Source organism: Ochotona curzoniae, unplaced genomic scaffold (genome assembly GCF_017591425.1).
Source record: "Ochotona curzoniae isolate NIBS_2020 unplaced genomic scaffold, NIBS_Ocur_1.0 contig_3190, whole genome shotgun sequence".
NCBI lineage: Eukaryota > Metazoa > Chordata > Mammalia > Lagomorpha > Ochotonidae > Ochotona > Ochotona curzoniae.
In genome coordinates, this window is record NW_024465751.1 from 13556916 (window position 1) to 13579841 (window position 22926).

Sequence of the window (22926 nt, forward strand, 5' to 3'; positions counted from 1 at the left end):
GAGGACCCTGATATCATTCTTTTCTTTCCCTCTGTCTTTCGCTGGATTCCTCCATTGGTAAAACTCATTAAAAAAAAAAAACACCAGAAGCCAAAGCCTACCAACCCAAGATTCTCGGAAACAGGTGTGTGGTTGAATTTAATGGGTTTGCTGCTCACTCAGGTGCGTGAGAGTGCACATCCGAGAGTGAGAGGAACCTCTTCTCAGAGACACCAGGAAGGAAGGATTTCTAGGATGTGGTTTGTTGATAGGCAATTGAGGAAGGACTGAATGATAAAGAACTTGACTCTGTATTGCCTGTCAAGAAGGGGAGCCAAAGTAATTTATCAGTTACAGCCTGAGTCTCACTTTCTCCCTTATTCTTTCTTCTTTTTTTCTTTTTATACATTTCAAGTTAGGCACATAGGTAGATAGCTAGGGAGGTGTGTGGGTATACAAGTAGTTGAAAAGTAGAGTAAAAGAAAGAAACCTTCATATGCTGGTTCATTCCCCGAAATACTCACAATGGTTCAAGCAGCAGCAGGTTGAAGCAGAGAGCCCATATCTCTTTCCAAGTCTCTTACATTCTTGGCAGGGACTCAAGCACTTGAGTCATCGTCTGCCACCTCCTGCATCTACGTTAGCAGAAAACTGGATGCAAAGGAGAGTACCCAATACTTGAAGCTGGACTCTAGTATGTGATGTGATTTAACCAAACATGATTTATTAAGTTACCTGTTCAGAGAATTATCCCACATCCTGACAGAATTCCCCTCTTCTCACTTAACTGGTTAGCCATTGTTGCGGTTTGGACAAAGTGTATGCTTTTTATCTGTGTGCACATTTCTTGTCAGTGTTCAACATGACTCTGGAGTGTTCTTGCTCCCTCCTGGTCACAAGGTGGTCTGTGTGATGTCAAGGTTTTGTGTGTGTTTCATATTCATTAGGAGACTCCCAAGAGCTCAGTTGACTGTATCCCACCAGATCCTGAAGATAAGTGACCACATTTAACTTTATAAAGGATCAGCATCTGGTCATTGTGCAGGGTCGGAGCATGGCATCATGCACACAGAAGTCACTGACTTCTGACTCTGATGTTCATTGTCAGAGTGAATCTAGCTCCTCAAGAGGGAGGGCAAGAAGTAATGGAACTGTTACCCTTGAGGAGAAAAACCACTTACAAAGCACAGGCGCTTGGGATGCTGTGTTTTTGGGCTGCTTCCTAGCAGATGCCAATACACAAGGAAGAGGATCTGCTCTCCCACATCACTCCAGGTGGCTGGGTACTGTGCATCCTGGGCACCTAGGGGGTGTGATTAACATTGAAGGAGAGAGAAGGGTGTCTGGCAGAGCAAATGGGGGAAAACTTCATTCCACCACCTGATTGGAAATTCTGATGCTCAGTGAAGCAGTGTGAGCCAGATGGGATGGATGCTTCCTCAGCAGAGGAGAGCTGTCCCCTGGGGACTTTCAGCTACCCCTAGGGGTTTTACAAGAAGCTCAAGCCTTGAATTATGTAGAAACAGGGAAGAGGTGGAGAAATTTGACTTTACCGTTACTGCACCTTTGTTCATAACGGTGGTCTATTGAGGCCTAAAGAAACCTGGTGTACATGTTTTTTAAAAATCAAATCAACCAATTTACATGCATTTAATTAGAATGAACTTCTTCTAGAGTTTGGCAATAATGCACTTTTAACAGCTTTGTGCATCACTCCCAACCTGTAAATGTGGATAATCATGCTTACTTATTTATAAAGTTCTTTGAGGTTCTTGGATGAAAGGTTCTTTTAAAGTACAAAGCATTAATTTTTTGTGACAGAGCAATATAAGAGAAATGAACATGAAGCAATATAAAAATCTTTGTGTTCTTTCCTGCTTTAAGTTTTTAGTTGCTTTCTTTACACAGCCACAAAAGCCAGTCTCCAACAGGAGATCTGGTGTTTGAGATAACAGAACTAATAAAGGCACTGTAAGTGTGAAATCCTAGATAGGCTTGAATAAGCTACTCTGTTTGAAGATTGTGAGGAAATAAATTGATAGACAAAGTAGTTTGCCCAAATGAATTCATTGCAGTAAGTTGAAATGATAATCCTAAGCATATGTAAATGGACCTCTATTTATAGTCACCCTCATATCCATTTTTGAGCAGGACAAGCAAGTGAAGCGATGGCAATAGTCAATCATTACGAGTAACTAGACCACAAAAGAGAAATGTGCCAGTTGCTAGGTGATGACTTTCAATCTATCATTTTAGACAATAAATATAAGACGAAGTTATGAGGAGAGAAGCTATTCATAGCATAAATGGCTATTATTTACTGTGAGGAACTGGAATAAGACGAAGTTGAGAAACCCAACATACCAATCCAGAAGCCAAGATGCTACATAAAGCAGGTGTGTTTCAAGGACAAACCAAAGGCAAACAGAAGCCAAGGGTGTAGGAGTCGGTTGGAGAGTATAAAAGGTTGAGAAAAAACCTTAACCCGGCTGTGTCACTTGCCATTATGTCCCAAATCACAAAAATGAAAAGAAAAAAAAAAATAGTGAGTGAATACCCAAAAGTTACCTCTTTCTAAAAAAATAAAATTCTGTAAGCACCTGTCATTCAGATGGCAGTGGCAGCCATACTTATATCTTCGTACCAACAGTGTACCCAGATGCTATGGCATCCTGCTTTATTGCCCTGTGACAGCATAGGAATTAGTTTGAAATGCCAGGAAATACAAACGAAACTATCAAAATAATACAAAGCATTAAAAATCATTGATAAAAACCAATGCATATCATAAAATAAACAATTAATACAGGCTGAATGATACAGTCCACCTGTTGCTCCTGGTATGATATGAAAATTCATTAGACACCTTTGAAATATAAGATATCCAAAATTTACCTGGGAATTCCAAAACACACAAAAAAGGCCTTCCTTGTAACTTCCTTGGACAAGCCTTATGATCTAGTATGGAGGTTCTTATACTTCAGGGTACATGGATTACCTGAAGAGCCTCACAGGACACAAACTGCTGTGTCCACCACATTTTATCCCCTCCCTTGTGTCTGGGCAGCAGAGTCTGTGTTTTTAATATGTTCCAAGGTGATCCCAATGCTGTGGATCTGAGCTGCTCCTTTTGAGAACCACTGGTCAAAACGATTATAAGTAAACCTAATAGCATGGAAAAGCCCACTGATCACAGCCTAACACTGACTCTACAAGCAGAAATGTCGCTTAGCTTCAAGTCCTGGTAGGTGATATAATTGTGACATTGTAATGTATGATTAGAAATATAGGTATTGGGCGCAGTGCGATAGCATAGCAGTTCAAGTCCTCGCCTTGAATGCACCAGAGTCCCATACGGACACCAGTTCTAATCCCGGCAGCCATGCTGCCCATCCAGCTCCCTGCCTGTGGCCTGGAAAAGCAGTGGAGGACGGCCAATTGGGAGACCTGGAAGAAGCTCCTGGCTCCTGGCTTTGGATTGGCTCAGCTCCAGCCATTGTGGTCACTTGGGGAGTGAATCAATAAACAAAAGATCTTCCTCTTTGTCTCTCCTCCTCTCTGTATATCTGCCTTTCCAATAAAAATAAATACATCTTGCAAAATATTTTTTTAAAAAAAGAAAGAAATATAGGTATTGTGCTTCATACATGGGTCCTGGCAGTTGCTGGAGAAGCCATTGCAATTTAGTGAATATTAGAGGTGCTGGAAGGATCTTTTGTTCTCAGATGTGGTCCTGGACAACAGTTGCTGACACAAAGCTCCTAATCCCTTGGAATTTCCTAGGTAATAGGCATGTCTTCTGTCCCTAGGAGGTGACTCATGAGGGGCTTCTGGATGTAAGCCAGTTACCATAAATACCACCCCATGATTGGATGTTTGGAATGGTCAGTCCCATGCCCAGTCCGTCAGGGAGGACAGAAGGAATAGGGAGCGAGTTAATCATTGGTCCTGCCTGTGTGAGGAAGCCTCCGTAAAACCCCTGGAACTAGGCTCTCTGGGAGCTTCTGGCTTTACTGAATGCATGAGAGCACGCTCCCAGGGGAAGGGAAGACGACACCACCTCCTCCATAACTTAGCAGTGCATTTCTTCCATCAGGCTACCCGCCTTCTCTAATAAGTAGATAAATGTAAGCAACAGTTTCTCCAAGTTCTCTGCTCCATTCTAGGAGAAAGTCACACTCAAGTAAGGAATCAAGGAAACCTCCAGTTGACAGCCAATCTGTCGGTAGCGCACATGGGGGAGGGGGAGTAGCTGCAGAAGGGGACAGTCTAGGATCTAACACTCTCTCTAGACGTCTAACATTCTCTCTAGATGGTAACGTCAGGTTTGAATTAACTGTGGGACACCCAGCTGGTATCTGCAGAAAACAGATATGTGCGTGTGGCGGGAGGAGTGTAAATCCACACTTTTGGTGTCAGACGCAGAGATTGCGAGTGAGTGTACAGTATATTAAAACATTAGGTTCATAATTAGGGGTGAAACATTTGGTAATATGTATATATGTGAGTACGTCTCAAATGTTCATACAAGAACAAGCATGCAAATAGACATTATTGGTTTTCTTTTATAGACAAAATTTTGAAGCTAGGCTTGAAGTTTTAAAAAAAAAAAGTGACCCTTAACATGTATGGTTGAGAACAGCAAAGTGAAGGCCAGTCAATCTCAAGGAAACCCACACTCTTTTATCCAGGACCATCTGCCTCAAAATCCCATTTTCCTCTTGAAGGGCTCACGTTTGCTTCATTGATCTTTACCCCAAATAATAAAGGATGCTGAGGGGCCCAAGCCACAAAAAGTGTCTCTGAACCACAGGCAGCACTGCAAGTTGGAAAAAGGAGTTTGTTTTCTTCTCCGGTTGCTCTCTCTCCCTCGCCCTCCATCTCCTGCAAAGCTTGCATTTCTTTCTCACCACATTTTCCTTTTCCTCCTCCTCATCCAAAGAGGAGCTGTGTGTTTACTTAGCAAGAGCAGCTTACAAGAGGAGCCCCTCTTGTGCTGCTAGTCTTACTCCCTAGTTTGAGAAGACTGAAGCCGCTGTCCTCCTTGCTCACTCACCCACCCTATGACTTTGCAGCAACCAGAGATTTGGATTTTATTCCCCAAGGCACCTGCATTTCTTCAAACACTCCTGGGTACTTCTGATGTATGACTAAGCACAAACACCGCTGTGTAATCGTCAACCTTTGACTACTTCTCTCCTTCTGCCTTTCTCATCGTTGTCGAAAAACATCTCACATTTTCCAAAATGTTAAAGACATTATTTTCATGAACCCTGATTACCTATGAATTATCTTTCCATCAAGACATCTATAAACAATAAAAGAAATTATGTACTGTTAGTTATCTAAATCCATTCAATGTTTACCTCCTTCAAATCAGACGTCAGTCTCTAATATCCTAGCAAAGCTTTGCCAGGTTTGATTTTATCTGGATCGCTAATAACCTCCCACTTTCTCTAGCCTCATCCGCCACCACCTTAACATTCTATTGACACCAGAGACCGTTTGATCATTGAAATCTTTTCTGGTTTGAATTTCAGACTTCCCTCAGTCTTGTGCTTCAGAAAACCCCAATTGTGGCTTCCATGTCGTTTTTCTTTTTTTTTCTTGCCCTTTGCCCCTATAGTTGCAGAAATTCATCAAACATCCATGTGTTTCTATTTCCCTATAGCAGGCTCATCCATTGACAGGAATTCAACAATCACTTCCCATGTAGGCATAGCCACATCCTGTGAGCAACTCTGTGCTGTGGAGGTTGGCCCTGGAGCGTTTGCTAGAGTCCTTTAACATAAACGGAATTATAGACTCCCCATCTCCACACAGAGATGAAAATATGCTGGGTTTTCCTCTTTAAACACACACACACACACACGCCCCACACTCTAGCTGATGAGGGAATACTGCAGTTACAAATGAGCATCTTGGATCAATATGCTTATTGTAACAGACAGCCCTTGGTTGTCCTACCCATAGCTCTCTCGCAAACACATGGCAACAGTCACCCCCACTCAACGTGGACTGCTGTTCGAATTACTGTTCATGTTGGAGCAGTAGTCAGCCTTTGCTTGACCTGCTTGCCTCCTGCTTTCTTTTAAGGTGCTTAATAAATTTTCTCTTTTCGGCATTCTTTGGTGGATTCTTTCCACCACCCATATTGCTGGCCTCAGGGGTCACTTCCTGCCACATTTTACCTGTGGGACAGCTGCACATGTGTATCTCATCAGGACTTCCAATGTAGGATGCCACCAAAGGCAGTCACTTTCACACTCCTCCTGCCAGTAGTGTCCCTTGTCTTTTATAGAACTTCTATATTCATCCATCCCCAGAATCAAAAGCTTGACACGATTTAAGAATTATCTTTAATTTTTCCCTTTATTTACTTCAAATAATATCACATTCCCTATAATCACATTAGTGTTTTCATTGATGTGAAATTTACATAAGCTGCACCTACACTCTATAAGTTCATAAATTTTGATCTAAGTACATATATATGAAACACAAGATAAAAAAACACTCAAGAAATTACGCATGGCAATAACCCTTCGAAGTTACCTTAGGCTCTGCTTCCCCGGAGCCTTCATTTTCCCTAGCTCCGGGCAGCTGCAATCTATTTTACATCCCTATAGATTATTTTAGATTTTTTAAAATTATATTGACTTTTTTAGTACACCTATTTGCCATGTGTGCTCTTTGGTGAAACATTTATTCAAACCTCTTGCTAATATCTTATTTATTGGGCATATCAATAATAATGTCTAGTAAATTATTATTGATATTGATTTCTGTAATATACTGGATACAAGCCCTCTTCCAGATAGCTGGCCGATATGTATTTTCTCTGTGTCTATAGCTCGTCTTTTTCACCCTCTTCACAATATGTTTAAAGAAGATAAATTATTTGGCTATATTTTTCCCTTTTATATATCAAGCTTTTGATACTGTATCTAATACATTTTTTCTAGTCCAAGGTCACAAACATTTTTTCCTTTGTTTTATTCCAAAAGTTGTGGAGTTAAAGATTCCATATTTAAATTTATTACACATCCAGGCAATTTCAATGTGTGATTCATAGTACAGATGAAAATTCCCCTTTTTGTATATGTAGTTTGCCATTTCTTGTTGTAAAATATAATCAATTTTTTTTCTGCACTTTGTTGAAAACTCAGTTGGTTATATGTATGAGTCTCTCTGGTTTCTGGACTATTTCATACCATTGATCCACATATCTTCAATGACATCTGTACAATGTCACTTCCGTATTTCAATTTAAGTTCTGAAATCAGGTAGTATCTTATTATTTTCATTATATGTTTTCAAATTGTGTTTCCTAGACCAGGCACATTATAGTTCTATGAAAATTTTATGGATTTTGAGTGTAATTGCCTTAAATGCATGGATAATCAATATATTAAAAATACCAAGTCTTCAGATCCATGAACATAGTATACGTTTTCATTTGTCAAATCAGCAATGCTTTGCAGTTTTCAGTATATGGACAAGTATGCAATTTCCATCAAATTAAAGTCTGAAAATTGTGTTGTTTATATGTATATAAATATTGTGTTGTATATATATACATATATATATACACATTACTGTTTTTACATTTTTGAGGCTTTCTCTGGAATACCCTCCAGCTATTTGACAATTGGCAGCACTTGGGTTCTGTGGGGCCTTGCTAAAAAATCTTGCTATTTAAAACCAGAAAAACAGTCCAGTGTTAATTTTCCTGTGCTAGTGGATTAGAATCAAACATTTCTGAATAACCTATCCGATGTTTTGAATCACGGCACTTTTGGTTGTTATGGTATAAGCAGCAACCTTTTTGGTCCTGGGTGAGATTATAAAAGCTGATCCTGCTGCTCTTTACAGATGATTACTTCTGTAATTCCTTCAGATGGAGTAGCTGCTCCTTCCCTATTTGCAGTGTTCTCTGGAATTCTATCGTACAAACTCTGGCTTCTTAGGAGTTTGGCCTCCCTAGATGAGCACCTTCACCTACTCGATTCCGGGATTTCATTTCTCTGTTCCCATTCCTGGAAACTGTCCTCGGTCAATAAGCTGGGACGATACAGTGCTCATCTCATTTGCTTATCTCCCTCCAGAAGCACTGACCATCATTGTCTGGTGTTCTCAATCTTGAAGCATTTTGCTTCATGTATTTCATGACTTCTTAGGTTGTGGTTTTTCCTTAAAAGTTGGATATATTTTCATTAACAATTTTCAAATTTTCTCTTTTATTAAAGGAAATTATTAATACATTAGATTCTTGGATCAAAGCAAATGCATAACTACAATAAAATTCTCATGCTGTTACTAATACAAAGAGAACATATTCAATGCAGTGGCTAGATACAATTTTTTAAAATATTTATTTATTTTTAATTGAAAGGAGAATTGCAAAGAGAAGATAAGACAGAGAGAGAATTTTGAAAGATCTGCTGGTTCGCTCCTCAAATGGTCACAACAACCAGATCTGAGCTCATTCAAAGTCAGGAAACTGGAACCTCTTTCATGTCCTTCACATTGGTGCAGGGGCCCAAGGACCTGGGCTGTCTTCTGCTGCTTCCTCAGGCCACAAACAGAGAACTGGATCAGAAATGGAGCAGCTAGCACATGAACCAACCGCCATATGGGATGCCAGTATTTATTTGCAGGTGGAAGATTAGCCTGTTGTACCACCACACTGGTCCCAAGGCTAGGTACAATTCTAATATATCCTGCCATTTCTTATTCATCCTATACTTTTTACACACTATAAACAACATTGAAATAATTTTCACTCTTGAAAACTTGCTGTGTGCCAAAGCCTGCTATATACCCAGAACTACACACAATTGATGAATAGTATATGCAATGATCGTCATTGTAAATTGGCCTTTTATGTTTTATTTATGAAATATCCCACTTAGAGAAGTTGAAGGTAATACAAATCTTCTGTGTACCTGGAGTTGACCATGCTTTACCCTGTATCTGCTCAGTAACGTCTTATACTCCCTTTGCACCCGCTCCTAGGGTCCCATTCCCTACCCTCCTTCCCTGAGCCAGTGTTCTTCTTGTTCATATCTATACTTTCATATTGGACTTCCTGTTTTCCATTTACTGAGAAGGAACATGAGGCTTGGAGCATGCAAGATACCATTCCATGTATTAACTGGTGGCGCCTCTTACTATGCACAAAGCTGTGGTACTTCACAAGAAGCTCCACTTGTCTTCCAAAAGTTCTATTCAAGTCATGTCATTTTCCAGTTTTCATGGCAACCCCCAAATTGGGAACATTTCTCATCTTGGCCTTGTAGTCCTAAACGTGTGACTTCACTGTACTTGAGTGGTTCCTACTCTATATAACCTTCTACAAATCTGATGAAACAATGCATTCCTCTCATATACAAACACGCCACCACACCAGTTTTCAGCAAATTTTGTTGTTTCTTTATGCACCTCTAAATTCCCATGTATCAGAAGTCCTTTCAACCCCTAATAATTTATCACACAAAATAGTGTTCCTTCAGTCAGCCCATCATATTTAGTAGTGGTAACTGTCATCACTGAGTCTCTTGTCTTTTTCCTCCCTCTGGCCATTCTACACTGTACTCAAAACTCCCGAGCAAAGCATTTCATCTGAAAGAGATGGGAGAAGTCCAATATTTTGCCATATGTATAGAATTTTGCATACATGCCCTCCATCTTCTGTTTAACAATTTTGTCTTTGTATTACCGTGAATGTCTAGCACAAGCCTTTGGTGAGTAATTGGTGGACTCCAGGCACTTACTATATTTAAAATGCAAAACCTGGATATCCTGCATAAGATAGAAATTAATGCAATAGTAATTGCTTTTAATTTACATTTGACCTTTCTAAAAATACAGTTGTCCCCTGACATTCATGAGGGATTGGTTCCAGGGCCCCTGAAGATGGTAAAATCCCCACAAATTTATTTCCCTAATATGCAGTTTGCATATAACTTTTGTACGTTCTCCCATATACTTTAGATCAAGTCTAGATTATTTTTAATACTTAGTAGAATATAAATTCTGTAAAAAATAGTTGTTAATTGAGTTGCTTATGGAATCATAACAAGAAAAATGTACACAGCTCATTATGGACACAGTTTTGGAAGTTATTTTCAACCCTGGCTTGGCTGGATCTGTGGCTATACAATTGATGGAAACAAAGGAATGACTGTACCAAGCAGCATATACATTGGAACCCTTTCAAGATACCCAGTATTCTGGCTCACATGGAATTTTGATATCCAGTGTTTCTCCAAAAAACCTCTGAAACATAAAAAGAAATCTTAACTCCATCTTTCCGTCCACACACACAAAAAAACAGCATTAGGTTTTCTACATTTTACTACAATGGTGTAGTCCTTCATAAGGAATCATAATTCTATCAGTCTCAGGGGGTGGGAGTTTGAGGGGCACGGAATCGCAGCCTATATGAAATTATTCCACATAATTCAAAATTCAAAATAAAAATATATTTAAATAAAGATGCCAAAGTCTCACACACACACACACACACACACACACACACACACACACACAAAATGGCATCAAACATCTTAAACCACGTTGGTTGAAAGACATTTGGATCCAAGACAGGAATACTAGGTCAAATTTTCAAGCTGACACAAGCCGATGTTATCTTAGTAGCACAGCTGTTTCATTCTGTGATGGCTTGAATGATTATATGCTATTATTATTATCACGTAGTCACTGAAATGAAAAGGGTCGCTATCGATGGGTGTCTTCTCACAGTCCCTAAGCTACCAAAGAACCACGTCTGAGCCGGAGTGATGCTACTACAGACTCCCCAGCCAGTTTCATGCAAGTTTGATGACATTTTACTGTTTTCCTTGTCTCCAGCTAAAATGGAATATTAACTAGATTATTCATAGCCTAACACTGGAAATAAATCATATATTAATGTTGCATATGAAGAAAGAAAAGTGTGCTTTATGATAGAGAAAGAACTTGATGCTGGATAAAAATGTTTGGATATACTTGCATGATTGTGACACTTAATTTGACTAAGCTAGCTGGGTGGGTTACCTGAAGAATAAAAAGGGGAAAGAAAGCATCGAAAACCTGAATAAAAATTCCAGGCCGCTTCACTTATTCAACTCTGTGTGCACAGACACTGCTCATTTGGACACAAACCATTTCCCCGTAATTATTCATCCTCTGAGAAGCTGAACAGACTAAAGATGGGTTGAGGTGTGTGGTGAAAAAGTAATGGAATCTCTACCTTAGGTCTCCGTCCCAAGGAGCACCCTAGCACCCCTTTCTCTGAAGATTTCCCCCACAGATACAGCCTGAGGTGCATCAGTGGGCAAAACCCTAAAGCCCATTCAGTTCAGGATAGTGAGCATTGATAGGGCACCAATGGTATACCAGACACAGTGCTATGCCTTACAGCAAATATAATATAATCCCTGGTTTTGAGGCTGGTAGAACCACAAAGACTATTAAAATACTATTTCATAAGCTATCCTTACATGCGGCACACCTAAAAAAGAAACACCTGTTTCAATCATGTTATATTAAAGTAGATTGTTTCTCTTAATTTTGAATTGGAACCATTCTAACTTTAGCAACACATAACAACTTTCTAAAAAAATTTTTTTGTTTCCTGCCTTATTTGTATTAATTTGGCAGAGCTAAAGACAGAGAAAGAAACACTGAAACACACACGAAGATATTCTACTCACTACTTCACTCCCAAAATGCCTTCAACAACTGAAGCTAGGCCAGGCTGGAACCAGCATCCTGGAACTTCATCTAGGCCTCCCACAAGGGCAGCACATATTCATACACTTGGGCCATGATCTGTTTTTTTTCCCAATGGTGCACATTATCATAAAACCCAGATCAGAAGCAGAGGTGGGAAAGGGGACTGATCCTCTGGCACAGGGGGTAAAGCAGCCGCCTGTTATGCTGGCATTTCATATGGGTACTGATTCCTGAATGCTCCAACTTCCTGCTAATGACCTAGGAAAGTGAGCAGGAGATGGTCAAAATGCTTGGGCTTTTGTAGCCACATAGAACACCCAGATGATGTCCCTGGCCCCAGGCTTCAGCCAGACCTAGCTCTGGCCATTACAGCCTCTTAGGAAATGAGTCAGCGATGGAAAATCTATATTGGCCTCTCATTTTTTTTGTAACTTTGATTTTCCAATAAATAACTTTTTAAGAAAAAAATAAATAAGTGAGCAAAGGTGAGCCTCAAATCCAGGCACGCTAGTATGGATTGTGGGTGTCTCTTAATTATTGAACCAAATTCTTCCCCCACAATAAAATGTTCTACCCAAGACTTAATAAAAACAACAAAAAAATTAGGTAGCCTAATTGAATCCACATTTCAATGTATATCAGATAAAATATACTAAATAGAAACAAATGAATAAATGTATACTTACTACATGTGTGTATATAATATTAAAATTCAATAAATAAGCTATGACTACTATGCAGATTTGATTACAACATACTGCAGGAAGTCTCGCCCCAGTGTTAAACAGGAATGTCACCATCATGCTGGAATCTAGTTCTTTTCATCTTACTTTCTGGTTCTATGTCTGTTTTCTCAGTCCTTCTGCTGTGAAGAATGATCTCTTACTAGGCTATTTGCTTACTTTTTCATTTCAAGTATGAAATAGCATTACAGAAAATTGTTCTCTTTTTTCTGTCATGGCTCTCAGGATTTAGGATCTAGGTCTTTATTAGCTATTTACTATAACTCCAGTACCATTGTCCCCAAATTACTATCATGCAAAAGCATACAGTGCTGGTCCATGAAAAGCTAACACCCTCAGTGCTTGCTCTGCACTATTATCTGTTATGGCCATAGATATGCTTTAGCTATGCTGAAATATAATGTTATGAAGATTCTATATAATACCCTCGGATGTCCAGAAGCCAAAGAACAACATCTAAGCTAAATGGTTTCTGAAAAGGTTTCTGCATTGTGCAGCACATTATGGATGCTCTTATTTCATCCAATAGTTTCTGTGAGTAATCAATACATGCACGGTTATGTGAGGTCTAGGTGGTGGTAATAGTATGAACAGGGTGCCACAGAGACACGCAGTTGAGAATGATTAACTCGGAAAGAATCACAATGCTTGATAATAATGACTACAAATTTCAACCTGTCAAAAAATATGGAGGGGCATTTTCAGCATATAAGAGAGCAAGGACGAATCAAGTGTTTGTTGAAGTAAGTGACATGTATAAATGGATAACTCAGTGTGACTAGCGTACAAGTGGCTTGAGATAAAACCAAGCTGGAAAAGGAGCAAGATTTTGCAAGTTCTAAAATGTTATAATGAAGTATAATGTTATACTTTGGCATTTTTTAAATAGATAGATGACATTGCATATATCCCTTGGCCTTTTGACATGATCTAGTTTGAATTCTCCAAAGGAAATTGGGTGCAATATAGTGGGTGGATTGGCTGCAGTGTGGTGGCAATAACCAATTCCTATGACTGCAGAAATCTCTAAATAAAAGACAGGAAGGACATCAATGGTGAAGGCAGCAAAAAAAGTCATTTCAGATATAGAGGAAAGAGATTTAAAGCAAATTGGATGATGACATGAAGAAAATGTAACAATCAAAGATGAACTTTTTAGATTAGACAACTATGAACTGATTTGCTTTTAGAAGATATGGTGGAACAAGAGAGGCAGAGATTCTGCCACTCTGGCCTAGAGTATTTCGGCTCACAGTCTGGCCCCAGCCATCCTCCCATCTAAAGCAGGACCTAAGAGCCAGGATCAGTTTGTTGGCCAACAAGGAGAATCAAACTTAGGAGAGCTGTGAGTGAAATAACAGATCTGGGGCAAGGAGAGCTCTTGCAATAACCAACACCTTTAACACAAGCCATGTGAATCAGACCTACTTGTGAACGTTGACCTCTGCTAAAGGAATCAAACTCTGTATTATTGGCCCCCATTGTTACCCCTTTCTGTATCTTACAGCCTATGCAGTGTTATCATTGCAATGTCCAAAAAAAAAAAAAAAAAAGCTTTCATTTGTTAGCACCTTGAGTTTCACCCAGGTTGTGATCCAAGCAGAGAGGGCCTGGAATGCGCTGGCACATCTTGGCTTGTCCTTTACACTGCATGCCCCATCTTTAAGGGTGCTTTTCTGATGGTAATTGTTTCCCACTTACCTACATTCTGAAATCAACACTCATGAAACAGAGCCCATCCAGCAGATACTGATGGAAGCCAAGCCACCCAAGCCTACATGGTGAAGAGAATTATCATTTGATGCGTATGGGTTTTGCTGGGTTTTGTTATGCCATTAAAGCTAAAGGATACAGTCAGCAGGTAGCAGCATGCTTACGAATGATGCTTCTCTGGGAACCCTCAGCGACCTTCTTCAGCCAGGCAGTGGCTACGAGAATCTATCATAGCCCACGACTTGTCAAATGCTGGTCTGAACAGCAGCAGCTGCGGCAGGCAGCAATTGAAGCTGGAGAGATCCTTTTACATTACCTATGTGACCCTTCACAGATTTTCAGCCACCATTGTTAGAAATACACTTCTAGTCATGAAAGGCACTGGACTTCTGTCTAATTAAACACTAGGAACTGAAATCCCACTACCAGTGGTCAACTTTCTGGAATCAAGAAATTCTGGCTATTTTGAATCTCAATTTCTCTTTAATATCTTAAATCTCTCACTTTGTGGCAAGACTAGAATGTAGCTAGTTTGGTTTGCTTGGGGGTATGGGATATCTGATAGGATCCTGACTTTAAATTCGTGAAGACAAGCAGGAAATAGACCTTTGGCCTTTCTTTCTCTGGGTAAACAATGCAAACTCATTTAACCTTTCCTCAGAGATTCTATTTGCCAATTATTCGACTGTCTGTCTGCTCTTTGCTGAACCCTTTTCTACTTCATTATATCTCTTCCTAGTTGTAAAGACCAAAATTGAACATGGTCTTTGTAGCTGAATTGGCTCTAAGCATCATCCTCTTACTCTTGGGTATCTGAGAAGGCACAGGTCATACACCTCAGGGCGCAGTGGTTTCTACCTCGTTGTTAGAGGGTCTATATTCCCATTGGATCTGTGTGCCTCCCCTGATTCTCCCAGTTTCCATTTTTGGCACCGATTTTTTTTTTTGGTCATTCAAAATATTAATCTATTTTTGATGTCAGATATGATCCCTTTGGGTTATTCATGGTTGTCCTTTATTATCATTGTTCTTATTCTTCCTACTGAGATTATGATCTGTGAAATCTAGAGGTGTGAATTCAAATGGAAAATTCCATGATGTAATTGGAAAGACTACATACCATTCCTATCACACTAATCGAAGACAGTGTCAACTAGCTAAATTCTACCATTTTTGCCAAGTTTATTACTTGTCCAAAGGAAAAAAACTGAAAAATGATACAATATCTCATTTACATAAAAAAGCCACCCAAAAAAGAAAAATTAATAACTGTAGCAGTATTAATAACGGCTAGCAGGTGTTAAATACTAATAATGTTCTAGGCGCTGCATTGTTGTCATATTTTAGTTTAGGCTTTCCACAAAAAGATTCATGGATAAGGAATTAGTGTGATTCATTAAATCTAGTGATTCTAAGGCAAACATGGAAGGGATAAGGAAAGAAAAGAAGGTGAGAACAGATGTAATTTTAGACAATAATCTCACTTCAGAGACCTCCAGGCCTGAGGTCAGGGCCTCAATCATTGTTAGATGGTAGTTGTCCATTTCTTCTTCCTCAAGAGAGACACGAACTCTCAGGTATTTCTGATTCTATAAGCCTGGGTAAAACAGCCAGGTAGCTGGAGATTAGTCATCTGCAAATATGTTCAGACACAAAGAAGCCAAAGGAGGAAGACACAGAAATGGTGATAGGGATGAGAGTGGTACACTGGCAATGCCACCACAACTTTGTATTTCCGTAAGATCTGGTCATTCCATTGCTGATAGTTACCCAAATGAAATGAGACCAAAATACACAAGGGCATTTACACGCTCATGTTTATACTGGTACCATTCACAATACCTAGGGTATAGAATCAACCCAGTTGTCCATCAACTGATTAGTGAATAAGGACAATATGGTGTGTGCGTGCGTGTGTCTGCGTGTGATGGAATGCAATCCTGTCTTCTGCAAGAAATAGATACAACTGGAGAACATTTCCAAAACACAATCCTGTGTGCTTTCTTCTCTATGTGGTGGTTAATATGGAGCACAAGACAAAAAAAAAAAATACAGAAAAACAAAGATGCACAAATACTGTAAAACAATGGCAAATATTAAACAAAAAATTTACCAAACAATAAAAAATGGAACAGAATATCAATGAACTGTGGACAATTTTATAAAATATAGTTGGATGTAATCTGTCTTCCAAATCTGATGAGAACTATACACTTGTACAGATATAAATTCATCAAAATTCAAGCACAAGGAGTATTAAAATTAAAAAAAAAAACTTGACCATCGTGCATTATAATCCATTTTGCTAAAGTTAATGATAACAACTTTTTATGGGTGGATGATATGTTACTATGGGTTGTGATGCCACTTGCAGTGCCTGCATCCCATATCATTGCTCCAGTTTATACCCAGGCAGTCCACCTCTAAACCAGCACCTGTGTGGCTCTGTTTTGAGGGTGGGCCAGGTTGGACCAATTCATAACACCCAATGGAAAATGTAAGAAGCAGGATGGAGTGCAGTACAGTATGAGTTGGACCACAATTCCATTCAGTTCACAGTAGGGTACCCAAGACTGGGGACTGGTTGAGCTGGGCTAGACTGTAGCACGTGCTGCCAAGGGGAGGCAAGCCATGCCAGTCTGTTCTGCTGTGGGGGCTCCCATGATGGGCCACTGCTCCTGTTTGTGAGAGTGAGAACTGCGACTGGGGCAGACCAGGCTGAGCAGGGCTAAAACATCCTTTGGCCTGCATGTGAGCTGGATTAAGGGGAGAGCCAGGCTGGGCTAAGTGACCATATTCACTGGCACATGCATGATCCAAAGTGCAGGCTGGTTGAGTTTTGCCACAGCATCAGCTAGCAATTGCCGGGACTAGGGGCAAGTCCTGTCAGACTAGACCATAGAACCACCTGAAAAGTGCAAGATCCATGGCTGGATGCGGGCCCATTACTGAAATAGTGGGCACCTTTCTTATGGGCTGCAACTCTCACTGGTGAGCATGAGAATGAGTTCTAGGGACAGGCCTGGCTGGATAGGCATCAGCCGTCCATGAGTATGGGCTGTTTAGTGGGGTCAGTTGGTATGAGCTGGGTTCCAGTGCCCATTGATGTGTACAAGATCTAAATGAGATGTGGTATGGACTGAACCAGTCTGCTTGCACATATGGCATGCACAGGAACCAGGGCTAGGGGTGGGCCTAGTGAGGGCTACTGAGGGTTGTTCCAACTAGGCTGCAGTTCTGACTGGTGTACTCAAGGGCCAAGTGTGTGGTAGGCAGGTTTAGACTGGGCTGTAGCATCCATTGATTTGCATGAGATAGGACTGGGAGCAGAACTGACCAGGTGAGTGCAGACACCAGTGTATTTAAGCTAATGTGGGAGATGAACTGAGCCAGAATCTACGCTGACTGGGGCCTTTGCAGTAGACAGTATTCCCAGATGCTCATGGGGGACATAACAACCAGTTCATAGAGACCTGCAGGGGACATCTAACACAACGGAGGGAAGAACAAATTGGACAGCACTCCTGGACAAATACCTTAGAAAATTGAGACTCTGAGGTTGTCTATTAGCCAATGGAGCTTCAAAGGATTTCCTCAACCTTTGAACAATCAAATCACAGCATCTCAGAACTATCAAAACCACTTAAGCAGTATCCTCAGAACAGGCTCCACGTTGGGGTCCCTGGGATGACAACAGGTGGCCTTCCCCCATTCCTGGGCATTGATGCAGTTGGGTTGCTGAAAGTTCTCTCCCCTTCTCTCTCCACTTTCCCCAAATATCAGGAAAAAAAAAAAAAAACAAGATTGGAAGCAGTTGTCTCATCTACTTTTCCCAATTCCTCAACCCTCCCCACCCTACTTATGGTCCACATGGGCATGCCTCCCTCTATGTAAACATTATAAAAAATAAAATGAAAGTCAGATTTACAAAGAGGAGGACAGGAGGACAGACACAGAGAAAGATCTTTCATCTGTTAGTTCACTCTCCAGATGGCTGCAATGACCAGAGCTGAGCCGATCCAAAGCCAGGAGTTTCTTCTGGGTCTCCTATGCAGGTTCAGGGTCCCAAGGCTTTGGACCATCCTCTACTGCTTTCCCAGTCCACAAACAGGGAGCCAGAAGGGAAGTGAAGCAGCCAGGATACAAACAGGTGCCCATATGGGATTCTAGCACATGCAAGGCAAGGACATTAGCCATTAGGCCACACATCAGCTAAATAAATAAATCTTTTAAAACACAAATGACATGAGCTAAAAAGCAATAGTAGTGTATGGAAAAAGAATTGTCTAAAAATTAAGAATTTTTTAGCTCACCAGAATATCTTTCAAAAATGAAGGCCAGGGCAAGTGTTTGTCAGAATAACTAATACACTATCTGTGTTTGGCTCAACAACTAAAATGCCATTTATAATATCATTATTGAGCCCCACTTCAAATTCAAAGTTCAAATGGTTTGTTCCTTGCCACCCATGTGGAAGCATCAGACTGTGTTCCCAGCTCTTATCTTTGGTCTGGCCCAACTCTACCTGATGCAAGCATTTGGGTAGCAGACCAGTGGATAGCAGATTTGCCTCTCCTCTCTCTCTCTTTCTCTCTCTCTCTCTCTCTCTCTCTTTCTCTCTCTCTGTCCTCCTCTCCCTTTGAAACAAATAAAATAAGTAAATAACTTTTCAATGAGTTTTTTTCAGACGTATATAAAGGCAAAAAGTTCAGTAGCAGGATACTTGCCCATTAATCAGCCTGAGAGGAAATGACACCATATGGAAATATGGATCTATACAAAGGAAAGAAGAGTCGTAGAATTGGTAAGTATAAACTTTCTTCTTATTATTAAAATATGTTTGAAAGATAGTCAACTTTTTAAAGATTTATTTATTTATTTAAGGGGGGAAGAAAAAGAAAGAGTAAGACTAAGAAAGAAGGAGAAAGAACAAAATTTAATACCCAAATGGCCACAAAGCTGGTGCTGGACCAGCCGGAAGCCAGGGGCCAGGAACTACATCCTTGTGTCCCATGTGAGTGATGTGAGTGGCAGGATGACAAGTACTTACATCATCTCCTGTGGCCTTGACCTATGCATTACCAAGTTTTCTGGAGAGCAGAGCCGCTAGGAATCAAGCTGGCATTTCAGTATGGGATGCCAGCATTACAAACAGTAGATTAACTCAATGAGTCACAGCACTGGCCGCAAGAATCAACTACTTAGAAGAACAGAAATAATGAACTGTGATATTTATAATACAAGTAGACAGAGAATTCTAACAATACTATAAGCTCAGAGAAAGGCTAAATGGACGTACATTGGACTAAGATTTTCACGCTATAGGTGAGATAACGACATTGCATTATCCTATGGCATTCTTAAGAAACAAATATAATGAAAATTCAAAAGTGGTTTCTCCATAGTGGACTATGAGAATATATGTCCACACACAACCTCGCATGAATATGTTAAAAACAGCACTGTTCACAGTAAAGTAGAAAGAAATATAAATGTCCATCAATCCAAAAAAAAGTTAAATGTAATGCAACCATAAAACAGATGACTATTGGATAATTAAAAATAACAAAGCATTAAACATGCTATAACAAGGATAGAGCTCAAAAATATCATGCTAACTGAAACAAGACACATGCAAATCATCATAGAGGATACTCACATGTAGCATTTACAAGTAATCGTGGAGTAGAGAAAGAGTGTTAGGGTTGTCCATGACTAAGGGCAGGAATGGAAGTTGATACACACAGGCATGAGAGATGTTTCTGGGTGGGATGTGCTGGACGGATGTGATACAAACACTTCCAAATTAGATGGTGGTGATATTTATATTCTGTAATTCTGAAATCTTTTTTAAAGTCGTTGACTTGTACTGGCTGCCGTGACACAGCAGGTTAAGCAACTGCTTAGGATGTGAACATGCCACATCAGAGTGACTGAAGTCAAGTCTACCCGTTGCTGCTAACAGCCGAGAGGGCCGCTCACGATGGTCACACAGTTGAGTCCCCTGTGGGAAACTCAGGCAGACTTCCAGGCTCCTGGTTTCTTTCTAGCTTTTGCGAGTAGCCAGGGAACCAGTGTTGAAAAGACTGCGGGATCTCTTTCTTTCTTTTTGAAATGAAAAAAAAAAAAAAAAACTTAGAAGAGCTATTTTAAAAAGCCATTGTATTGCATACTCAAAATTAGCAAATTTTACAGTATATAGATTATAGTTCAATTTGAAAAGATTCTGTCCTACATTTAATCTTGCATTCTACTTTTTTAATTAAAAACCATCCCATAATTATGAGTCATTAGAGATAATTTGAAAACACTTTTATGATTATTTAATATTCTAGTAATTTTCCTTTTAGATCGTGTTTACCATTTTTAAAAATAATGCTTTATTTAACTTCCTTGTGCATACTGTGTGATCTCACTTTATCCTAGCAAAACTGCCATAGTTACCAGTCCTTGTTTATTTGGAACAATATGGTAATTCTGAATATTACATAAAATCAAATATGCAAGGATTAGTGCTATAGTGTACCAAGTTCAACAGTCTGTTGTGTTGGCGTCCTGTATGAGTCCTAGTTTGAGTCCTGGATGCTCTACTTTTAATCCAGCTCCCTGCTAAATGTGCCTGGGAAAGCAGCGGAGGATAGCCCAGGACCTTGGGTCCCTGCACCCAATTAGGAGACCTAAAAGAAGATTCTGGCTAGCTTTGTCATTGCCACACTATGGCCTTTGTGGCTATTTAGAGTGCAGTAACAGGAACAATCTCTTTCAATTTCTCCCTCCCTCTATAACTCTGCCTTTGAAAGAAAGAAAATAAACCTTTTTTTTTTTAAGTATGTAGCAAGTAACACAGTAACAGCAATACCAATTAGATGTTACCAATCATTATTGATATCAGCGATTACCATAACACTTTAAATTTATTCTTTTCTTTCCTCAGGAGAGAAACCCCAGGGTTCATCTCTAGAACACTGATCTCTAAACCAGAAGTCAGCCAAAAATGTTCTTGACTCTCTCAGCTTCCTTTTCATTATGGGAACAACCCAACATGATTGGTCAGATCCTTGCTCTGCTGGGTTAGTCTGGTATCCATGAGAATCCCATGGCTCCAGGCTTTCCAGCCTCTCAACCACAGCCTATCAGCACTGGAATTTCTCTCCTATTGGCCGATGGAAATGTTGACCACGATGGTGGACAAAAGGTTGATTAGTCATAACAAGTCCTTGCTCACAGGTAGCACAATTGAACTTTGGAGAGGACAGCTAATATCTAAACACAGAATTGGAATAAGCCGTCTTCAGGAGTCTCCACAAAGCCTAAGAGGAAAAAATTCCTCCGTATTGTGCATTCAAATCACACGCCACTTTGCATGTAGTCGTGTTAGCTGCATTCCTTGTGGTGTGTACCAGGCCCTATGCAGCTTCACCTCTACTACCTCCCTACAATGTGGTACAGTGATGATAATGGAACTGGTTCCATTCCGCTACATGTGCCAGGCTTTCTCTCATCCTGTTCCCCCGCCTCAAATAGTCTCCACCTACCCCAGCTGCTGCATTTGCTTAGCTCCCACTAGCAATCCAGGCAACTTCTTAAGCACTACATTTTCCTGGAAATTTTCCTTTTCTTTAGTTGAAGTGTGGTGTCCCATCTTTAAGTTCCTCTGGCACCCTGTCATTACCCTTACTGGATTTAAACTGCCTGTTTATTAGCCTTCTTCCTGATCACACTATGTGGCAGCCATGGGGTTGCGTCACTTTGATCTCCCTTTCAAGCAAGAACTTGCTATTTAGCTGCAAGTTAGTGCAGTTAGCTGACAGCCTCCAGCTGTTAATGCCTTCAAGATCTGCTTCAGCTTTTGAGCTGAGGCCACGATCTTTTCATGCAGCCCAGCCAATGACTGAGAGCCAGGGCCAACACGGGACCCTGGTGGTAGCAAATCTTTGGGTTGGCTGAAATGATTGGATCTGCATAATAGCTGTTGTGTCTGACTCTCTCTGCCTCATCTTGCTTCTCATCCTCATGGGAGGAATTACTCTGCCAGAACCTGCTTCCTTCCGCGTGCTCATTCACTGGTTTCCTCTCCGGTCAACCTCTTGGACCACAGGTTTGTGGCTGATTCTGCTTTCCAGAGACCCTGAATAGCTCATACTGTGACCTTTGGGGAAGATGACAGGCAAGTTCTTATCCAGATTGTAGCTCCAGCTCCCAGAACAACACTCCACAGGATTTCAGTCCATTACTATGCAATGATGCAATGAAGGAATGTATGGTGAAGGCTGTGTTCCACATTGAATAAGGTCAACATTCAAGAACCTTCTGATTTAAAGTCTCAGGTTCATTTATAAAATGCACTACAGAAAGTAATTGCGCATTTACTTTCAAGTGGGGGTTTTTTTTTGCCAGTGTTTGGATTTATGCCAGATATATAATTTAATCCTTAGAATAATCCTATGCACCAAGATAGCTGAGCATGAGTCATAATAAGTATTTATCCTTAAAATTATGATAGCTAAAACTGTCATTTACTATCAAATAGCAAATTTTGAATATTACTACTTATGCCTAGAAATCTCATCTGAAGACTGCCTTTAACAGAAGTGATTCCAGAAGCATTAACAAGCCTGTCAAATTCTGGGCCTAGTCATTTGACCTGGGTTCTATTACTGCCACTACGCAGTAGGTACTATTACTCTCGATGAGGTGTGTGACTGGCTAACTCTGCACTGCACTGAGAACTCTGAAAACACAAGCGCCC

At 40.3% G+C, this 22926-nt stretch overlaps 1 protein-coding gene across 1 annotated transcript in view; it reads left to right on the forward strand.

Annotated features, from left to right (window-relative positions):
• Positions 1-22553, forward strand: part of SAMD12 (sterile alpha motif domain containing 12) — a 446863-nt gene extending 424310 nt beyond the window's left edge. The window contains exon 6 of the mRNA XM_040979381.1: positions 22469-22553. Within this exon, the coding sequence (XP_040835315.1) occupies positions 22469-22491 (23 nt within the window). The 3' untranslated portion in view covers positions 22492-22553. The remainder of the gene's footprint in view (positions 1-22468) is intronic.
• The last annotated feature ends 373 nt before the right edge of the window (positions 22554-22926 follow it).